Source organism: Gymnodraco acuticeps, unplaced genomic scaffold, assembly GCF_902827175.1.
Source record: "Gymnodraco acuticeps unplaced genomic scaffold, fGymAcu1.1, whole genome shotgun sequence".
In the NCBI taxonomy this organism is placed as follows: domain Eukaryota; kingdom Metazoa; phylum Chordata; class Actinopteri; order Perciformes; family Bathydraconidae; genus Gymnodraco; species Gymnodraco acuticeps.
In genome coordinates this window covers 632,610-647,904 of record NW_022989890.1, presented here as the reverse complement: position 1 = coordinate 647,904, position 15,295 = coordinate 632,610, and the positions used below count along the sequence as shown (strand labels likewise).

The 15,295-nt window shown below is 40.1% G+C and overlaps 1 protein-coding gene across 3 annotated transcripts; it reads left to right on the top strand.

Annotated features, from left to right (window-relative positions):
* The first annotated feature begins 2,117 nt into the window (after positions 1–2,117).
* On the top strand, positions 2,118–14,449 carry map7d2a (MAP7 domain containing 2a). Of its 3 annotated transcripts, none has more exons than XM_034199506.1 (17): positions 2,119–2,442; positions 3,717–3,809; positions 4,249–4,335; positions 4,426–4,503; positions 5,047–5,210; positions 5,410–5,506; positions 6,189–6,278; positions 7,866–7,972; positions 8,069–8,184; positions 9,100–9,452; positions 9,564–9,711; positions 9,796–9,964; positions 10,106–10,201; positions 10,289–10,339; positions 10,525–10,564; positions 11,277–11,934; positions 12,476–14,449. In XM_034199506.1, the coding sequence occupies exons 1-17, from the start codon at positions 2,406–2,408 to the stop codon at positions 12,732–12,734; spliced, it is 2,643 nt and encodes an 880-aa protein (XP_034055397.1). In that variant the 5' UTR covers positions 2,119–2,405; the 3' UTR covers positions 12,735–14,449. The 3 variants fall into 3 exon arrangements, with proteins under 3 accessions (XP_034055412.1, XP_034055397.1, XP_034055404.1); XM_034199513.1 differs by having other exon boundaries at positions 4,249–4,326; positions 12,476–12,762; XM_034199521.1 differs by lacking the exon at positions 6,189–6,278 and having other exon boundaries at positions 2,118–2,442; positions 12,476–12,762.
* The last annotated feature ends 846 nt before the right edge of the window (positions 14,450–15,295 follow it).

The window sequence follows — 15,295 nt, the reverse complement described above, 5'->3', positions numbered from 1 at the left end:
GAAACACACTCTGCTGCCACCACTGTCAAACATGAGTGTAGTAGTGTACAGTTTTTTTAAGGGAAAAATTATATTTGCAGTTCGGATAAGGTAACATAAATATAGTGAACTTGCACTCCTTGTGCATGAAAAACTAATGCATAGACCTCTGGACCTACTGAAAATAAATCACACTGTGCGTTTTACATTTATATATTCAGTTTAATATTGAATATTCCATCCCTCACAATAACTTGCTTTATATTTTTTTATTGTTAATTTGTAAATTCAACATTATTATATATATATATATATATATATATTATTTCTAGTCTTTTTAATTTGTATTGTACCATGCCATGTTTTTTTATGCTGCTGCAAGACAAACATTTCTCAAATTGGGATCAATAAAGTATAGCCTACTATCTTACCTTATCTTACCACCAATGTGTTTTTAAAACAATGAGCGCCCTTACTTTGGTGTTCGCGGTCAAATTTGACCGGTCCTGTTTTAACTGCTATTACATTAACACAAAAACCATTAATCATCACCAAATTTCATTTAACACCCTTTCAAACTGTAAGTATCAGACTACTGGTATACATGAAAAACTGCAGTAAATATACAAAGAACAGACACTGAACATGTATTGCGTGTGCCAGGTGTGATCCATGTGGGGGGATGGGCACATAAGGGGGGGAACACATCTAGAGTGTGTGTGCGTGTGTGTGTGTGTGTGTGTGTGTGTGTGTGTGTGTGTGTGTGTGTGTGTGTGTGTGTGTGTGTGTGTGTGTTATCTGATCTGGATGGTTACTAATTCCATTTATTTATGGCTGTCATTTTTGACCGGGAACAAACACCATGGGTGTTACAATGTTGACTAAATCATCCACAATTCAATGAAAGTGGTGATCAGCAATTTTATATGTTCAAATGTCTATGTGAAGGATATCATAAAGCCTTAATGCAATCGAATGTAAAACAAAAAAGTTATGATTGATGAAAGTAGTAAATCGGTCAGATTTGACCCGGAGGCAACAGGAGGGTTAAGCCCACAACGAGCACACGGGTATGGAGGACCGAATATGACATAAGTAAAAAATAAATAAATGCATAAATACAGAATAAATAGAGGAATAACCAAATTAAAGAATAAATGAATGTAAAAAAAAACTGAAATAAATAAATGTGGGAATAAATATAGGAATAAATAAAACACAAGAAAAAATATAAATATGGAAATAAATAAATAAATGTATAAATAAAAACATTTAAGGTGAGAATAAACAGAACACACATTATATATCTTTATGTGTTACTATTAAAGGTTTTGCTATTACCTAAAACTCAGTAACAGGAGAGTAAGGGATGGGATTTCTAACAGGTGAGACCTTTGATTTGAAGCTCTTCTCCACTATAGCAGTGAGATCATGCACAAATGTAACAAGCATCACAATACACATTAGGATAAATCAACATAATAACTGCACAGCTGGGAATTAACAAAAAAATACAAAAAAATATATAGATATTTAATATGACAACAAATGTTTTCTAAAACAAAACAAAAAGTCATAAAATAAGAATTAAAAACATTACTTTTCAAAACATTTTTATATAAAACTTGAAAAAAATATTTAATTAAAATAACATGAACATTTGGTTTTGTCAATGGGGACAATTATTTCTGTTTGCTGCTTTTAAGAAAAAATAATACACATTTAAAATCAGTCCTCAACCTGCTATAGCTCAGTGGTTCATGCAGGCAGATCATGTCTAGATCTCTGTGAGACGTGGGTTCGAATCTCCCCCCCTTAAGTTGTCTAAACTAAGGATATTGACTAAATTTAAACAAATGCAATAAAAAAATCCTTGATGCAAAATCCATTACCTTTTTTAGGTGTTATTAATGTACCAGGGAAAGTGTTCGGAGATGTTAGAAGTGCCTTTTTATTTCCTTTTAACATTCTGCTACTCTCTGACAAGAAAATAAAACAAAACGACAATATTTAATTCGGGCAAACAGGCCAAACAACATTGCATTAATGAAGCTTTATTCTGTTTGGTCGTGGTTGAGCTGCGTGCAGAGAGGAAGAGGAAATCTCCCCCATCTACCGGCAGGCTGTGCTGATCAGGGCGGGCTTACGCTGCGACGCACGGTGTGATCACTGGGTAGTCAACTCGATTGTGTGCGCATCATCATCTCCTCTTCTCCATCCATCCGCACAACAGTGTCTTGTCCTGGACATTTTCTCCAGGCTTCACAATGACCTTCAGGCCATCCATTTGAATGGTGTGTGCATAGTGGCTGCTCTTGTTGCTGCAGCCTTGCAGGGAAACGGATACCTGTGCTGCATTGGCTTCACTGCAGAGTGTTTTGGGGACAGCAGGTCCATACATTTGGCTGCATTGTGGCTGTGAAACCATGGCGAAAACAGTCACATCTTCCAGTGCAATAACAGGTAAGCTGAATGTTTGCTTGGTTTGGTATCATCATGCTATCGGGCTCTATTGTTGTGTTTGCGACGCGATTTAAAGCAGACTCATGAATGACGCAATTGACATTTCCACCGCTTTATGAGAATGATGCTGGCTGTGCAGACCGGCTTCAATGTTTTGTTTATTCGCTAAGGTTCTCTAACCCTTTTCGACGGAAGAAGATCTAAAAGATGTACACTTTTCCAAGTAAATAAACCTAAATCAAAAAAAAAAATTTTTTTTAATCACGAGTGAACGTCAACAAAACAGGATTAGCCTCTTGTGCGCACCAGTTTAGTCATTGTTTTTAATTCTGATCCAAAAAAATGGTGTAGCCATTTTTGGTGATGACGCGATTTAATCAGATAAAAGGGTTCAAACGGGTGGAGAAATGACGAGTGGTTATTGCCTATGACCCAGACAGACCCCATCATTTATTATGAGCATCAAACTATTTTGGGATGCCTTTGACACGGGTCATTATCTCACATTGTATTTGCCCTCTGGAATAAGTGGATTTGAATTTCACATAATTGCATGAGTTTTGTTCCAGAACATACTTTCCACTGTCTCATTGACTTTCAATGAGAAATTGCAAAGTGACAGACCACTGGAGGCACTTTATGTGTGTTTGTTTCACTGTCATGCCTAAGGCAGCATGTTGTACACATAATGTTGTTTCTGTAGCTTGCATTTTTATAAAACAGCTATGACAGGACATAGAGTATGAGCAGTATTCACCACAAAACCATAAGAATAAGCTACACTAAAAACAACCAGTACATTAGATTGTGGCCACTGAATAAATAATAATGTTAGGAAACAGGATACATTTGACCAGTTATCCATGATGAATGTATATGTTAAGTTAGGTTGGTAAAGCATTCATGCTTGGCAGCTCTCCTGTCTGACATCATGAGAGTTTCTGCCAGCTTTCAGTACACTCAATAAAAGAGAGGAATTCACCTCATCAAGTGAAGTAACTGTTTTTGATGGCAGCTTAGCTGACACGGCACATATTGATCCAGGGAATTTGTGGATTCAACTTTTTTTTTTAACCTCTGTATTTACATGGCAATTAAGAGACACGTCCAAGATCAGATTGCAATATTATTAAACTCAATATCTAATCTTTAGAGTATAGATGTATCTAATAACATTTTTTTTATCAGACTTATGATGTGAAATTGATGTGAGAGTAGCAGCTTTCTCTTAAGATCAGTGCTCCGTGTAATATTTTATTTGTTTTGTGCTTCAGGTGAAAAGATGGCACCGCCGTCCATCACTCTGCTCCCTGAGAAGAGATCTCCAACAAATGGTCACAGCTCTCCGGCCCGAACTGGAAAAACTAGTGAGTGTTCCTATCACATGATGCACCCTTTTTTCCAAGTGACCGCACAATTATTTGGAGAAAATGCACAATTACTAGAGACACATTATAGAATGCGTGATAAGACTCTGCAGGCCCAGGGACTTGTGTTTCAGGGCTGCTCTGTTATCAGCAGTCACAGCAGCAACATAATCAGAAGAGGCATTCAGCATGTGTGGAGGGACTATCACGCCAAGGACGGTTTCCCCCTCTCTCCTGCGTATTGCTGCAGTTTGCCCTTGGCATGGGTCTGCTTGGCATTTTGCTATACAATGCATTTACCACAGAGCAGCCCCTCACAGAGCTGCAGACATGTTTCCCTCTGCTGGTGTTAGAGCAGCACTGCAGGTCAGTATCAGGTGCTGATGTCATTCCTCTTTAGACAAAGCTGAGTGTGCTTTGTCTCCTTCTGTCATCACAGCTCCATCGAGCACAGAGAAGAAGCCGCAAATAAATGGACATGCGTCCCCTTCACACTTAACAGCTAATAACCATGCAGGTAAACAAAGTAAGTTTATGTTTGCATCTGTTCAAAAGCAAGTTATCTCCCTTTCCAATGCCTACTTTTTGTTTCCTGACATTTGTATTCCTCTTTCAGTTGTGGAGGGTTATATGAAGACGGACGACAGGATGCGATTAGCCAAAGAGAGACGGGAGGAGAGGGAGAAAAGCCTGGGTAGGTGATGTCCTTTTACTTTTGACACAAGTGTGAATAAAGGATCAGATTTTTGTGAACTGATGAGCTCTGAAGTTCCTGCCACTGCTGAGATTATTTGTCAGTGCACTTTTCCTGCAAAGTTTGTTCTCATGCAGTTTTTCTCCCAACAGTTTAATTGGTTATGGAAGACCTTTAATGGCCAGTGGAAGTTAAGTTCATGGAGCTCTGATATGATGAACTATGTCACTTGAGACAATGAGATAGTAACAGAGTAGTCCACAGAAATAGGTCATGCAGCTCCTGCAGTTGTCTCATGAAGACAAGGATTTCTATCTTCATAATAGTCCTTTCTGTGGATTCATATATAAAAATATACTAAACTACATAGAACTTCAGGTGAGTGTTTATTCACAAGTAAAAAATATATGTCTTAAAGAGATATTTTGAAAATAGATTGAAATGCATTTTTGAGTTTGAGTTTTCATTCTTACTCACATAACGTCGGTCCATTAGCTTCTTTTTTTTTTTTTTTTTCATGAAACCTTGTCTTGTCTCTTTCAGTGGCCCGGGAGCAGCTGATCAGGGAGAAGGAGTGCAGAGCTCGCCTGCAGTACGAACGCACAGTGGAGGAGCGCTGGAAGCGGCTGGAGGAGCAGCGGCAGAGAGAGGAGCTCCGCAGAGCTGCAGTGGAGGAGAAGAGGAGGCATCAGCTTGAAGAGGACAGGGTCAGCTGATAAAACAAAAAAAACATATAATCATGATCTGTCTAATGCACTCTATTTCACGTGTGGTTGCCGCAAGATACAAAAACAAAGTCCATTCATGTGACTTTTCCCTGGTGGTGTGTACAAATGCCAATGAAACAAAGCTAGTGGTGAGGTGACAGTAGTTACATAACAATTGTCTCTGCTGTGTTGCGTTCAGGAGCGCCTGGAGGCCCTGATGAGGCGCTCTCTGGAGAGAAGCCTTCAGCTGGAGCAGAGGACCAAACGCTGGAGCAGAGGCTGCCACGCAGGAGGCGGTAAGAACACAGATTAGAGTTTTGGATACAAGAGGCATGAATGCAAGGCATGAAGGATCTTAAACTTAGACACAAGTTTTGCTTTTACCAGAAGCATTGCATTTAGCTGTAGACACCATGACATATTATGTGTGTGTGTGCCCTGTAGGTTTCTGTGTGTATGTGTGTGTTTGTGTTAGCATGCATGTGTGAGTGTGTAAAAGAAAGCCTTTTTTCATGGCCCGACCTTGGCCAACAGCCTGGCTGCCTAAATACGCATGAGAAAAAATGTGTTCCTGATTTCCCACAGAGACATGATGGAGTTACATATCAGCACTGGTGTCTATGTAATAATAATAAACCTTTCAACAGAGTACAAAGTGGTCTACATGAAAAAACAACACATTTAAATACAAAGAAATAGGTCTACTAAAAACCTTGTGCGGCCAAATCTTAATAACGTAAATGTGAAAACAATAAATCTGTGCTTAAGTGAAATTTTTGGGCAGTTAACAAAGTCGGAAATGTAGAAAACGTACACGTAATTGCGTCATAGCACTACATCAAAAGCCTGTTGTGGTTACATAACATCACAACATCCCTGCTGGTATGTTAACTCCCCTCCGGGTCTCTGCAGCTGGACGAGGAATTGATAAACTGTTCATAACGCTGTGCTCTGCTCTGCTCCGCCCGCTGCCTTTAGGTGACAGTGACAATGCCCCACTCCCTTTCTCTGCTGTCTCTGCCTTTTCCCATGGCATTGCCTCCCCCCTTCCTGCTGTCAGCGAATCTGGTAAAGTTAAGACCCCCTTTGCCCTCCCATATGTATCACCCCTCCTATTCATGCAACACCTACCATGACTGTTTTTGTTTGCCTTTTGGTGAGTTGGAATTTCAACTTGCACCAAAGTCAAACTGTTGCTTGCTGTGATGCATGCTGCTCTGTTGTTAAAACTTGCAAATGGGGCATGATATGCAAAGTAATGTGCATGTTCTCTACACTTTTAGTATGTTTGCTGTGTTTGTGCTTTCTGCTGCAGTTACTTTTAGCATAGTTAAAGTGGGGATGGAAGCAAAACTGTGGAGACAGGCTTCAGGGATGCGATTTATTAGGCAGATGCAATCAGTGCCGAGGCCTTTACTGGCATTAAACCAAAACGTATAATGATCTAACCTTATTTTCAGGAAGATTTGAAGCTGGAACATTTTCATCTTCCTAATTTTCTTGAGGAACTTTCATTCCTCCCTCTCTTGTAGACTCTGCAGTTTGGCAGCAAGCAGATCACGATGTAGAAAAAAGAGGACACTAACAAAATGTGTCTTTTCCTTCATTAATTTGCCACATTTAGTCTGATATTCAAATGTTTGTTTCAGTAGCTGGTTTGTATAGTTCGCTTTCAAATTTCCCTTGAAGTCAACCTCTGGATTAGTTTCCCCAGATTAGTCACACGCAATTTAAAAACAGGCTAAAGGGCATAAGATCAGAATGACGTGATCCTAAACACTTTTATTTGTACTGTGTGTAGATAACTAGGAAAGTATTTGTTTCATTTTACCCTCGCTTCACAAATGAAGGCAGCTAAGTGGTTCAAAAATGGAGCAGACGTGTTTGGAGATTAATTGCACATGACCTAGAATAGAAATAAAATAGACACAGTCATCCCACTGAGAGCGCTGCAGCCTTTAGGGATTACTCTTTACAGATGGGGACAGATGGACCAGAACTAACAAATGATCGCAAGAAGACTGCTTAATGTTGTACGTAGGGCCTCTGCTATTGTGATTGTGGGTTTGCACAAAGTCCATGTGTGTTTTCATTTGCTTTTTTTGGTGTGGCAAGGACAGAAATGTTGGGAATTGGGACTGTGTAGCCACCGCGCTGGTATGTGTCTGCTTTCATCCCAGTGCATAGCATACAACCCCAGGATTAATTCCATTAACATACCCCATTATATCTGACTGTGATGTGTTCAATATCCTATCCTCAATCGGGACTAATCTAATTCTTGGAAATCAATAGCCTCTTTTTTGGCAGAATCAGAGCAAAAAATATGTTTGTCCAAAAGAAGACTGGGCATTGATTTGGACAAAGTTTTGCAGGGAATAATTAGATTTGAGCTTCCATGTTTTTCTACCAAACTTCTGAGCACCAACATTTCAATGGGAGAAGAAAAATGTATCACTCATTGAAAATGGAAGCCTATATCGCTGATAAATGTATACCTTGTGGCTTCAAATGCAACAGAAACAATTGTCTGTGAGCTGGGTGCTACACACACTGTCTGGTCAAACCCTCCCCTGGCAACTGTATTAACATCCCTTTTTCACTTGTGATTTGCCATCATTTGATTTGATAAGCATGCTGTTTGTCATCACGCAGCGCCCTGCAGCCCTCACCGGTCCCCTTTCCGCGGCTCGCTGAACCCTGCAGATCACAACAGAGCTGGACTTCAAGGAGGATCGCAGTCCACCCCCAATACCCCCAAGGTCAGACCTTGTACATATTTGTATATATATCATTATATATCATAATTGGGTAGGATCGGCAAGATCTTATGTATTTAATTCCCCATCTCTGTGCAGAAAGAGCGGCTGCGCAGAGAGAGAAGAACTGCATCCCCGGGCTGCGGATCCCCTCTCAGAAGATCTGAATCCCCTGCAAGTGTCACAAGGCACTTGGCGTCCCCTACTACCTCCAAGTAAGATTTGTTTGGTGAAAGGTGTGCAAACATGGCTGTCAGCAGTGATGGCTATACACACATCCTTTACTCGAGTAGAAGTACAGATACTCGTGTTTAAAAATACTCTGGTAAAAGTAGAAGTACTGACTAAACTTCTTTACTCAAGTAAAAGTAAAGAAGTATGGGCTTCGAAGTTTACTTAAGTAAAAAGTAACCATAACTACCAACTGTTTTAAAGAGTAACTGACCTCTCTTTATATTAATAGAACAATAATGTCATTGTTAGCTAATGAATGTTTCCATGCTGAACAACGGCAACATGACAACGTTTTCATTGGTCCCTCTTCTTTAGAGAAGACCAGGAAATGATGGATACACGGATCGTGTTCAAATCAATAGGCACGCAATGACTCTAAAGAATAATGATCACGCCACCAAACACAGATTAAAACCAAAGTAACAAACCTGTTTGGAAAATGTAAGAAGTAGAAAGTAAAGGTATTTGTGTTAAAAATGTAAGAAGTAAAAGTAAAAAGTTGTCAGAAAAACAAGTAGTGGAGTAAAGTACTGATACCAGAGAAATGTACTTAAGTAGAGTAACAAAGTATTTGTACTCCACTACTTCCCACCTCTGGCTGTCAGCTGGTACCACTACCTTGTTTGAACCACATTATATTTAAATGTTTTTATTGTCATTAACACTTAATCATTAAGGGGCCCTACTATGCTTTTGAGTTTTTTCCCCCTTCCTGTTATATATGTTTGTGTGTATGTAAATAGTCTGCTAAGGGGCTGGACATGTCTAAGCTTTTGACCAATCACAACAGAGAGAACATTAAAGCATGTAAACAAGTCACAGTAGAAGCACAAAAAGTTACCTGAAAATGAGCATAAAAGGGCATCTTTTAATGGAACATCTTTATCTGTGTGCAGGCTGGCCTCGAAAATGCGTGCCCAGTCTCCCTGCAATGCACATCAGTACCATTGCTCTCCTACAAGGCATCGTCAAAACCGGTCACCTGATGATAGGAAAGCAGAAGACAAGAAGGTGGAGAAACACAACGGACAATCCTCAGCAGTGAATAAGAATACGGACAACAACAGCACAATTCCTTCTTCACAAGATGAGAAGAATGTGGTCAACGTTGAAATCACTAAATCCAGATCACCTAAAGGTGAATCTTCGGATATGCATCTCAAAAGTGACAATAACCACACGTCTCCTAAAGTGGATTCCTCAGAGAAGAAGACGCACAGCAACGCTCAGGACGGAGATAAGAAAAAAGGTAGACTTAATACAAGTTATTGTATGAGAGTATACAAGGGTATGTGTTTCGTTACAGTTGTAAGAGTACACTTTGTTGATGTAACACCAATTTTTTCTGTGTGTTTTCAAGAATCAGCACCATGCGCCTCTACAGGGAAGGTGGCAGCTGGCACAACAAATGCAGAGGAGGCCACCAAGTTGCTGGCAGAGCGTAGGCGTCAGGCTCGAGCTCAGAAAGAACTGGACGAGAAAAAACGGGAACAAGAGGAAGAAGAACGGTGAGTCTATTGATAAATCAATTAAAAAGGCATTGGATTGAAGTCTTTAAATGGAGGTAATGAGTGTCTCCTCCTTCCAATCAGACTCAGGCAAGAACAGCTGAAAAAGCAATTCGCACAGGAGAAGCAACAGCAAGAGGCAAAGGCTCAACAAGTCAAGGACAAGGGTAAAATCGAAGAAGATCTTCACAGGCTTAAAGAAGAAAAAGACAGACTAAAGAAGGAGGAGCAGGACAAGGAGCTACAGACTCAGGTGGGCAAAGAGGCGAGACGTCATTATGAAGCCAATGTTTTTGCCCTGTTACTTTACATATTGGGTTCTGATTGTTGGTTGTTTCCTGTGAAAATTGTATTTCTTTAGCATGTTATCTGAATTGTTCTCCTATCTTAACAGAAAGAGCAAGTCATGGCTAAGGAGGAAGCCGAGCGCCAGCTGCAAGACAGAGGACTGCAGAAGCAGCAAGAAGAGGAGAGGCATCTAAGAAAAAAGGTAATTTTAAAACTAACCGATTGCAGAATACAAATATTTTAAACTTTGCAATGTTTTCAAATGTAATGTTGATATTTATTTTTTCAGAGAATTGAAGAGATCATGAAGAGAACTCGGAAGGCCGAAGCTGAAATGAAGGTACTGTGAGAGAGCCGCCCGTTCTCGTACAGTGTAGCTGCCTTTAAACACCTACATGTGATTTTTAAAAGTGGGACTTTCTGTTGTTATCTTCTTTATTAAATACTATTGTTCGTGATACTTTGGTTTTGTGTCCTGATTACCACAAACGTTGACTTGATCGTCTCTGTTCTGCATTGAATCAGAAGGAGGAGCAGGCGGAGACTAAGCCCGTCTCCCCACCAGGTCAGTGTGCTTTTCAGTCGCAATGCAGATACTTACGTTTGCTTGCTGCCCCTGCTTACTCCACCGCTCTCTGTACTCCTTGCAGCAAAATTGCAAATATACCATGCATGGTTTATGATGAGATTCCTTTATAAGCTTATTTTGTGCATGTGCAGCAGTAATCTTAACGTTGGCTTGTGTAAAGTCTCAATAGGGGACACATTTTTTACACATTCATCTGAGCGTCTTGTTATGCGATAATAATGTGGCTTTGGCTTTGGCAATTCTAAAGAATGAACCTCCTTGTCTTCATCAACCATGTTCCTTGGGTCATACATTTAATAAACATGTTGTGAAGATTATGCCATTTTCTTCCGGAAAATGGAGCAGGAGAAAAGATCTTCCCTCTTGGTGCTGAGAGGGCACTTTTTACTGTAAATCAGTGCCATGGGAGTTGCATGTAAAATGAGCTGCCCTTGAAAACACCCGTGGCAGATTTATCGAGGGAAAGCTGTGCACAATGCAAGCTCAAACTGTATTTGGAATGTTAAGTGTAAGTTCTCAGCTCATTGGAGCCAATGTCAATGTTTAGTATCAACTTGACCAGTTATACTGTTGATAGTGACATCCAGTATTGCTGCTAGAAAATAATCAAGTCAGTATAGTTCACTTGGAGTGACCAGGACCATCCAAGTAAAGTGAAGCCCACTGTACTGTTCTTCACTCTCCACAGGTGAAGTAAAGACTGTTCAATCTAAAGCTCAGGTGAACGAGCAGGCAGTGAAAAAGGTTGAGTTTCAGGTTAAAGAGCATGTCTCAGTCAACATGAAGGAATGTACCCCGGTGAAGAAAGAAGCGCCAGCAGCACAGATGGACCATCAGAAGAGTGTGCAAATGACAAGCAACACTCATCAAATGACAGCATCACGCAGTGTTACTGACAAGAGACCGGACACCAGACAAACCAGTGAAGAGCCCGGCAGCCCGACTAACAGAGAGGGCAAGGCCGGTGTCCTCAAGCAACAGGGAAGAGAGGTGGAGAAGAATGTAAACAAGCAGCAGGGAGCACATGTTAAAGAGCAGATAAACAAAGAGCAGACAAAGCCGACAGCAGATGCCAAAGTCAACCAAAGGGAGAGTAGTATGATGAATGGAGCAGTTAAGAGTGAGGGAAGTACCTTGAAGAGAAGCCATATAACAGCTGAGGTAAGCAAACAGAGGAGCCTGCATCATGTGGTGACTGCTGCTAGAGGAGGGTCCCAGATGGAGGTGATGAGTCCCTCTGTGGCGACCCTGCCAGTGGGACACCCGTCGCCGCCAATCATCAGGCTGGAGCCTCTAAATGTGAAGGGGACGGGGTCTTCTGATGAGGTGCAGGCCATGGAGGTCAGGTGAGGTCCTCTTGAATTGTTAGTATCGCTAACCACATCACCCACGGCCCCCCTGCCACCATAACATATTTTACATTTAAAACTTACGCAAAGCATTATTTGTTGAGACAATAGTGTTTTGTATGACTTTGCTATTTTTTATTCACCTTTTCTTGTTTCATTCCAATGTCATGACAGAGATTTGGGATGAATAAGTATGCTTTCAATTATAAGAAATATGTATTGTAATATAAAGACCACCATAATATACATATTTACAAGTACATTATTTTGGGCATTTATGGTGTTTGCTCTGCTCTCCTCTCTTTTTCTTTTTAAAACTTAGAATAAACATAACAATGAATATTGATAGGTTAACTCATAGTACATTCTTGTTTTGCTTATTTATTTAAATACATTGCAAAGAAATACAAATAAAAAGAGGAAAAGTGCAGTGCATTGTTTGTACCTATACCACAGCAGTCAAGAAAAGGCTGTATTTTCAATATCAGACTTGCCCCACAAATATCATAAACCATTGTTTTTTTAAATTATATTCCAGCCCAGCTGCTAAGGAGGAACTGATTTCAATCACAAACTTCTCACCAGTCAATGAAATCCAGCACAGCAGTGTGAGTAACAGCCGAGCTCTGGAAGACCTGATGGACCTGACAGGCAGCGTCACCTGCTCCAAACTGAGCTCTGAGGGCAACAAGGGTGACTGCAACAAGAACCTCATTGGGGGGGTTGTGAGTCCCATGTCTGACTCAAAACTCATTGTGATGTCGCCTCCTTCTTCAAATAAACTTAGCATCAAGTAGTCTGTTAATCTTTTAAACGTGTGTCCCTGTATCACTTCGTTGATGGGAATAGAGCCATAGAGATCATCATAACAGAAACTATGACTCTCAATATAAAGAAAACATATATTCTATATTCTAATCGCATAGCAAATGACCATTGAAATTATGTGTCCACGATTTGGCTTACTCTACTGTTCTTAGGAGAAAAAGTGTGTGTGTGTGAGATGAGTGGGAGAGGTGTGTCTGATGTGTGAAAAAAGAGGACAAAAAAAATCAGGGTTTTGAATATTATAGACATTAGGTAAACACACTATTGCTAACGTATAATAACTCTAAATTTCCCTGCACAGATTATTCACTGGGTCCCAGTTCAGTCCCAGTGCAAAGCCTGCTCTGAGCATTGATGGCTGCATTTGTTCCTCTGACTTAAATGCCCCCTTAAGCCATTAAAGTGTGTTGCTGATGGCGAAGGCATGATTATTTCATTTTCATGATAGCCTCATTGAAATACTTCAAAAATATTCTTCCCAGGTAATGTATTCATGCATGTGTCTGATTGATTTAGATGGAAGTTAATGGATATATCTGGTAAACTAAACTCCAGTGACTCTTCCTCATCAGCGAGGTCTGGCCATAAGATTGATCATTTTTCATTTGATTATCCTTTTTATTCCTTAATTGGAACTTTCTAAATGCATGTGAGAGAGGAGGTTGATTCCAAAGCTGTCAATTGAATGTTATTGCACATTAACAAAATCATCAATCAAATGATGGCCCACATACTACATGTTTGCTGCAGACTAGAGTGAATTTTTTTATTTGGCTCTTTTGCAAAATTGCCGTCATTTATTTCCAGGGAAGGCACCTCATTTTCAGGGATTCCATTCAAGAAATAGATTTCTTACAATGAAAATAGTGATGCCTGAGAAGCTTCGTGTGATTTAAAAAGTTTCTGTATGTGTGACTTTCTATATAAAAGGTTTCCAAGGCACAACACTAATTGACGCTTTAATCTATAAGACAAATAAAGTTTAGATTTAAAACAAGTGGATATTTGGCTGTTAATGTGTAAGACTGAAGTGCACTGGGGCAGGAATAATTGCTTAGCAATCCACTTGTAAGTGTATCCTGTAGCTATAAAGATGCTGTTTAAGTTTCTCTCAATCCATCAGGCTGTATTGTGTTGTCCTGTGTAGGAAATATTATGTAGTCTCTCTCTTGAGAAATACATTAAATGTCTTAATTGCAGTTCATTTTCTGTGTCCAAATGTTATTCCAGTAGAGATGCCTTACAGTATAAGGAACTTATTAGTTACTTTATTTTTTTGCAAACCATATGATGTTACCTGTAATACTTGAAACTTTGTTTTAAATGTTTCATTTCTGCCATATTGCACATTATTATGTCACGTATATAGTCAAATTGAGACTTGTGTTCCAACATACATAGTCTGGATCGACAGATGCTAATTGTAGTAGCCAAATATGTATGCTCCTTATAGTATTCGAAAGTTAGTGTTTGCTGTATATTTTGCACATTTGAACATTGCTGTACCACATGAACTGATTTTGGGAAAAGCAAAGGAGGATATACAACCATTTGATAGTGTATTATAGTTTGCTCATACCCATCCCAGTCTGCTTAACTTTTAAGTTAAATGATTACTGTAGACATTGTGCATGGTTAGCATGGTCATACCAATGTTATCTGAAACAATAAAATGTAAAACTGACATTTTTTGTTTTTGTGTGTTAATGTGTGTTTGTGTAATCAAGCAGTTCACATGACAATGATGATACTGGAAAACAAACATGTAGTGAAATAAAGAACAACATGGAAGAGTTCAGTGAAAGAGAAATCAATATAAATTAAAGCTGCAAGCAGCGATCAACGGGCCTTCGCAAGACAAGCAAGGTCGGGGTGCTTCCAGGATCCCTGCATGCGCAGCACCGTAACCCCATCGCCACTAACCAATCCGCATCATTAACCTGATTCGTTCCGTGCATGGGCGCAAATAAGCTACTTCTTGCCACCGCTTTCGTTTTGCAGGATTGTTGAAATGATTTCCTAACTACATTTCCCTTCATGGGAATCAGATTTTCCAGACCACACACACATAGACACACACACCTAGGCTACACACTATAGGGCTGCACGATTTGGGGAAATAATGTAATTGCGATTTTTTTTGCCAGATATTGTGATTGCGATTCGATTTGCTATATTCGTTTTTAAGCGACCCAACGGAAGTTTATTGTAACATGCGGCCATATCTCCGGCTAGGAAGGTCGTATCAACGTACTCACGTCTCTAGCACCCCCGCAGCCCGAGCTACGAGTGAAAGAACTAAACTTACATGAAACTTCCATTGGGATTGCTTTAGACCCCGGCCACACGAGGACGAAAACGGCTAAACGCATAGGATTAACGCAAACGCAATCGCAAACAAGCTTCCGTCCACACGCAATAGTTATCCGGATAGTAGGCTTGTTTGAGACGCGTTGCGGCTCGCCTCGAACGTAGACGAGAGTAGCCGATCGCAGCCGGGGGAGGTCTCAAAAAGCTCGCCTGAAGTCGG

Coding starts and splice junctions, on each gene's coding strand:
- map7d2a (XM_034199506.1), top strand. CDS start 2,406: ATGGCGAAAACAGTCACATCTTCCAGTGCAATAACAG. Junction 4,504..5,046: donor GGAGAGGGAGAAAAGCCTGG/GTAGGTGATGTC, acceptor TGTCTCTTTCAG/TGGCCCGGGAGCAGCTGATC. Junction 10,340..10,524: donor AGGCCGAAGCTGAAATGAAG/GTACTGTGAGAG, acceptor GCATTGAATCAG/AAGGAGGAGCAGGCGGAGAC.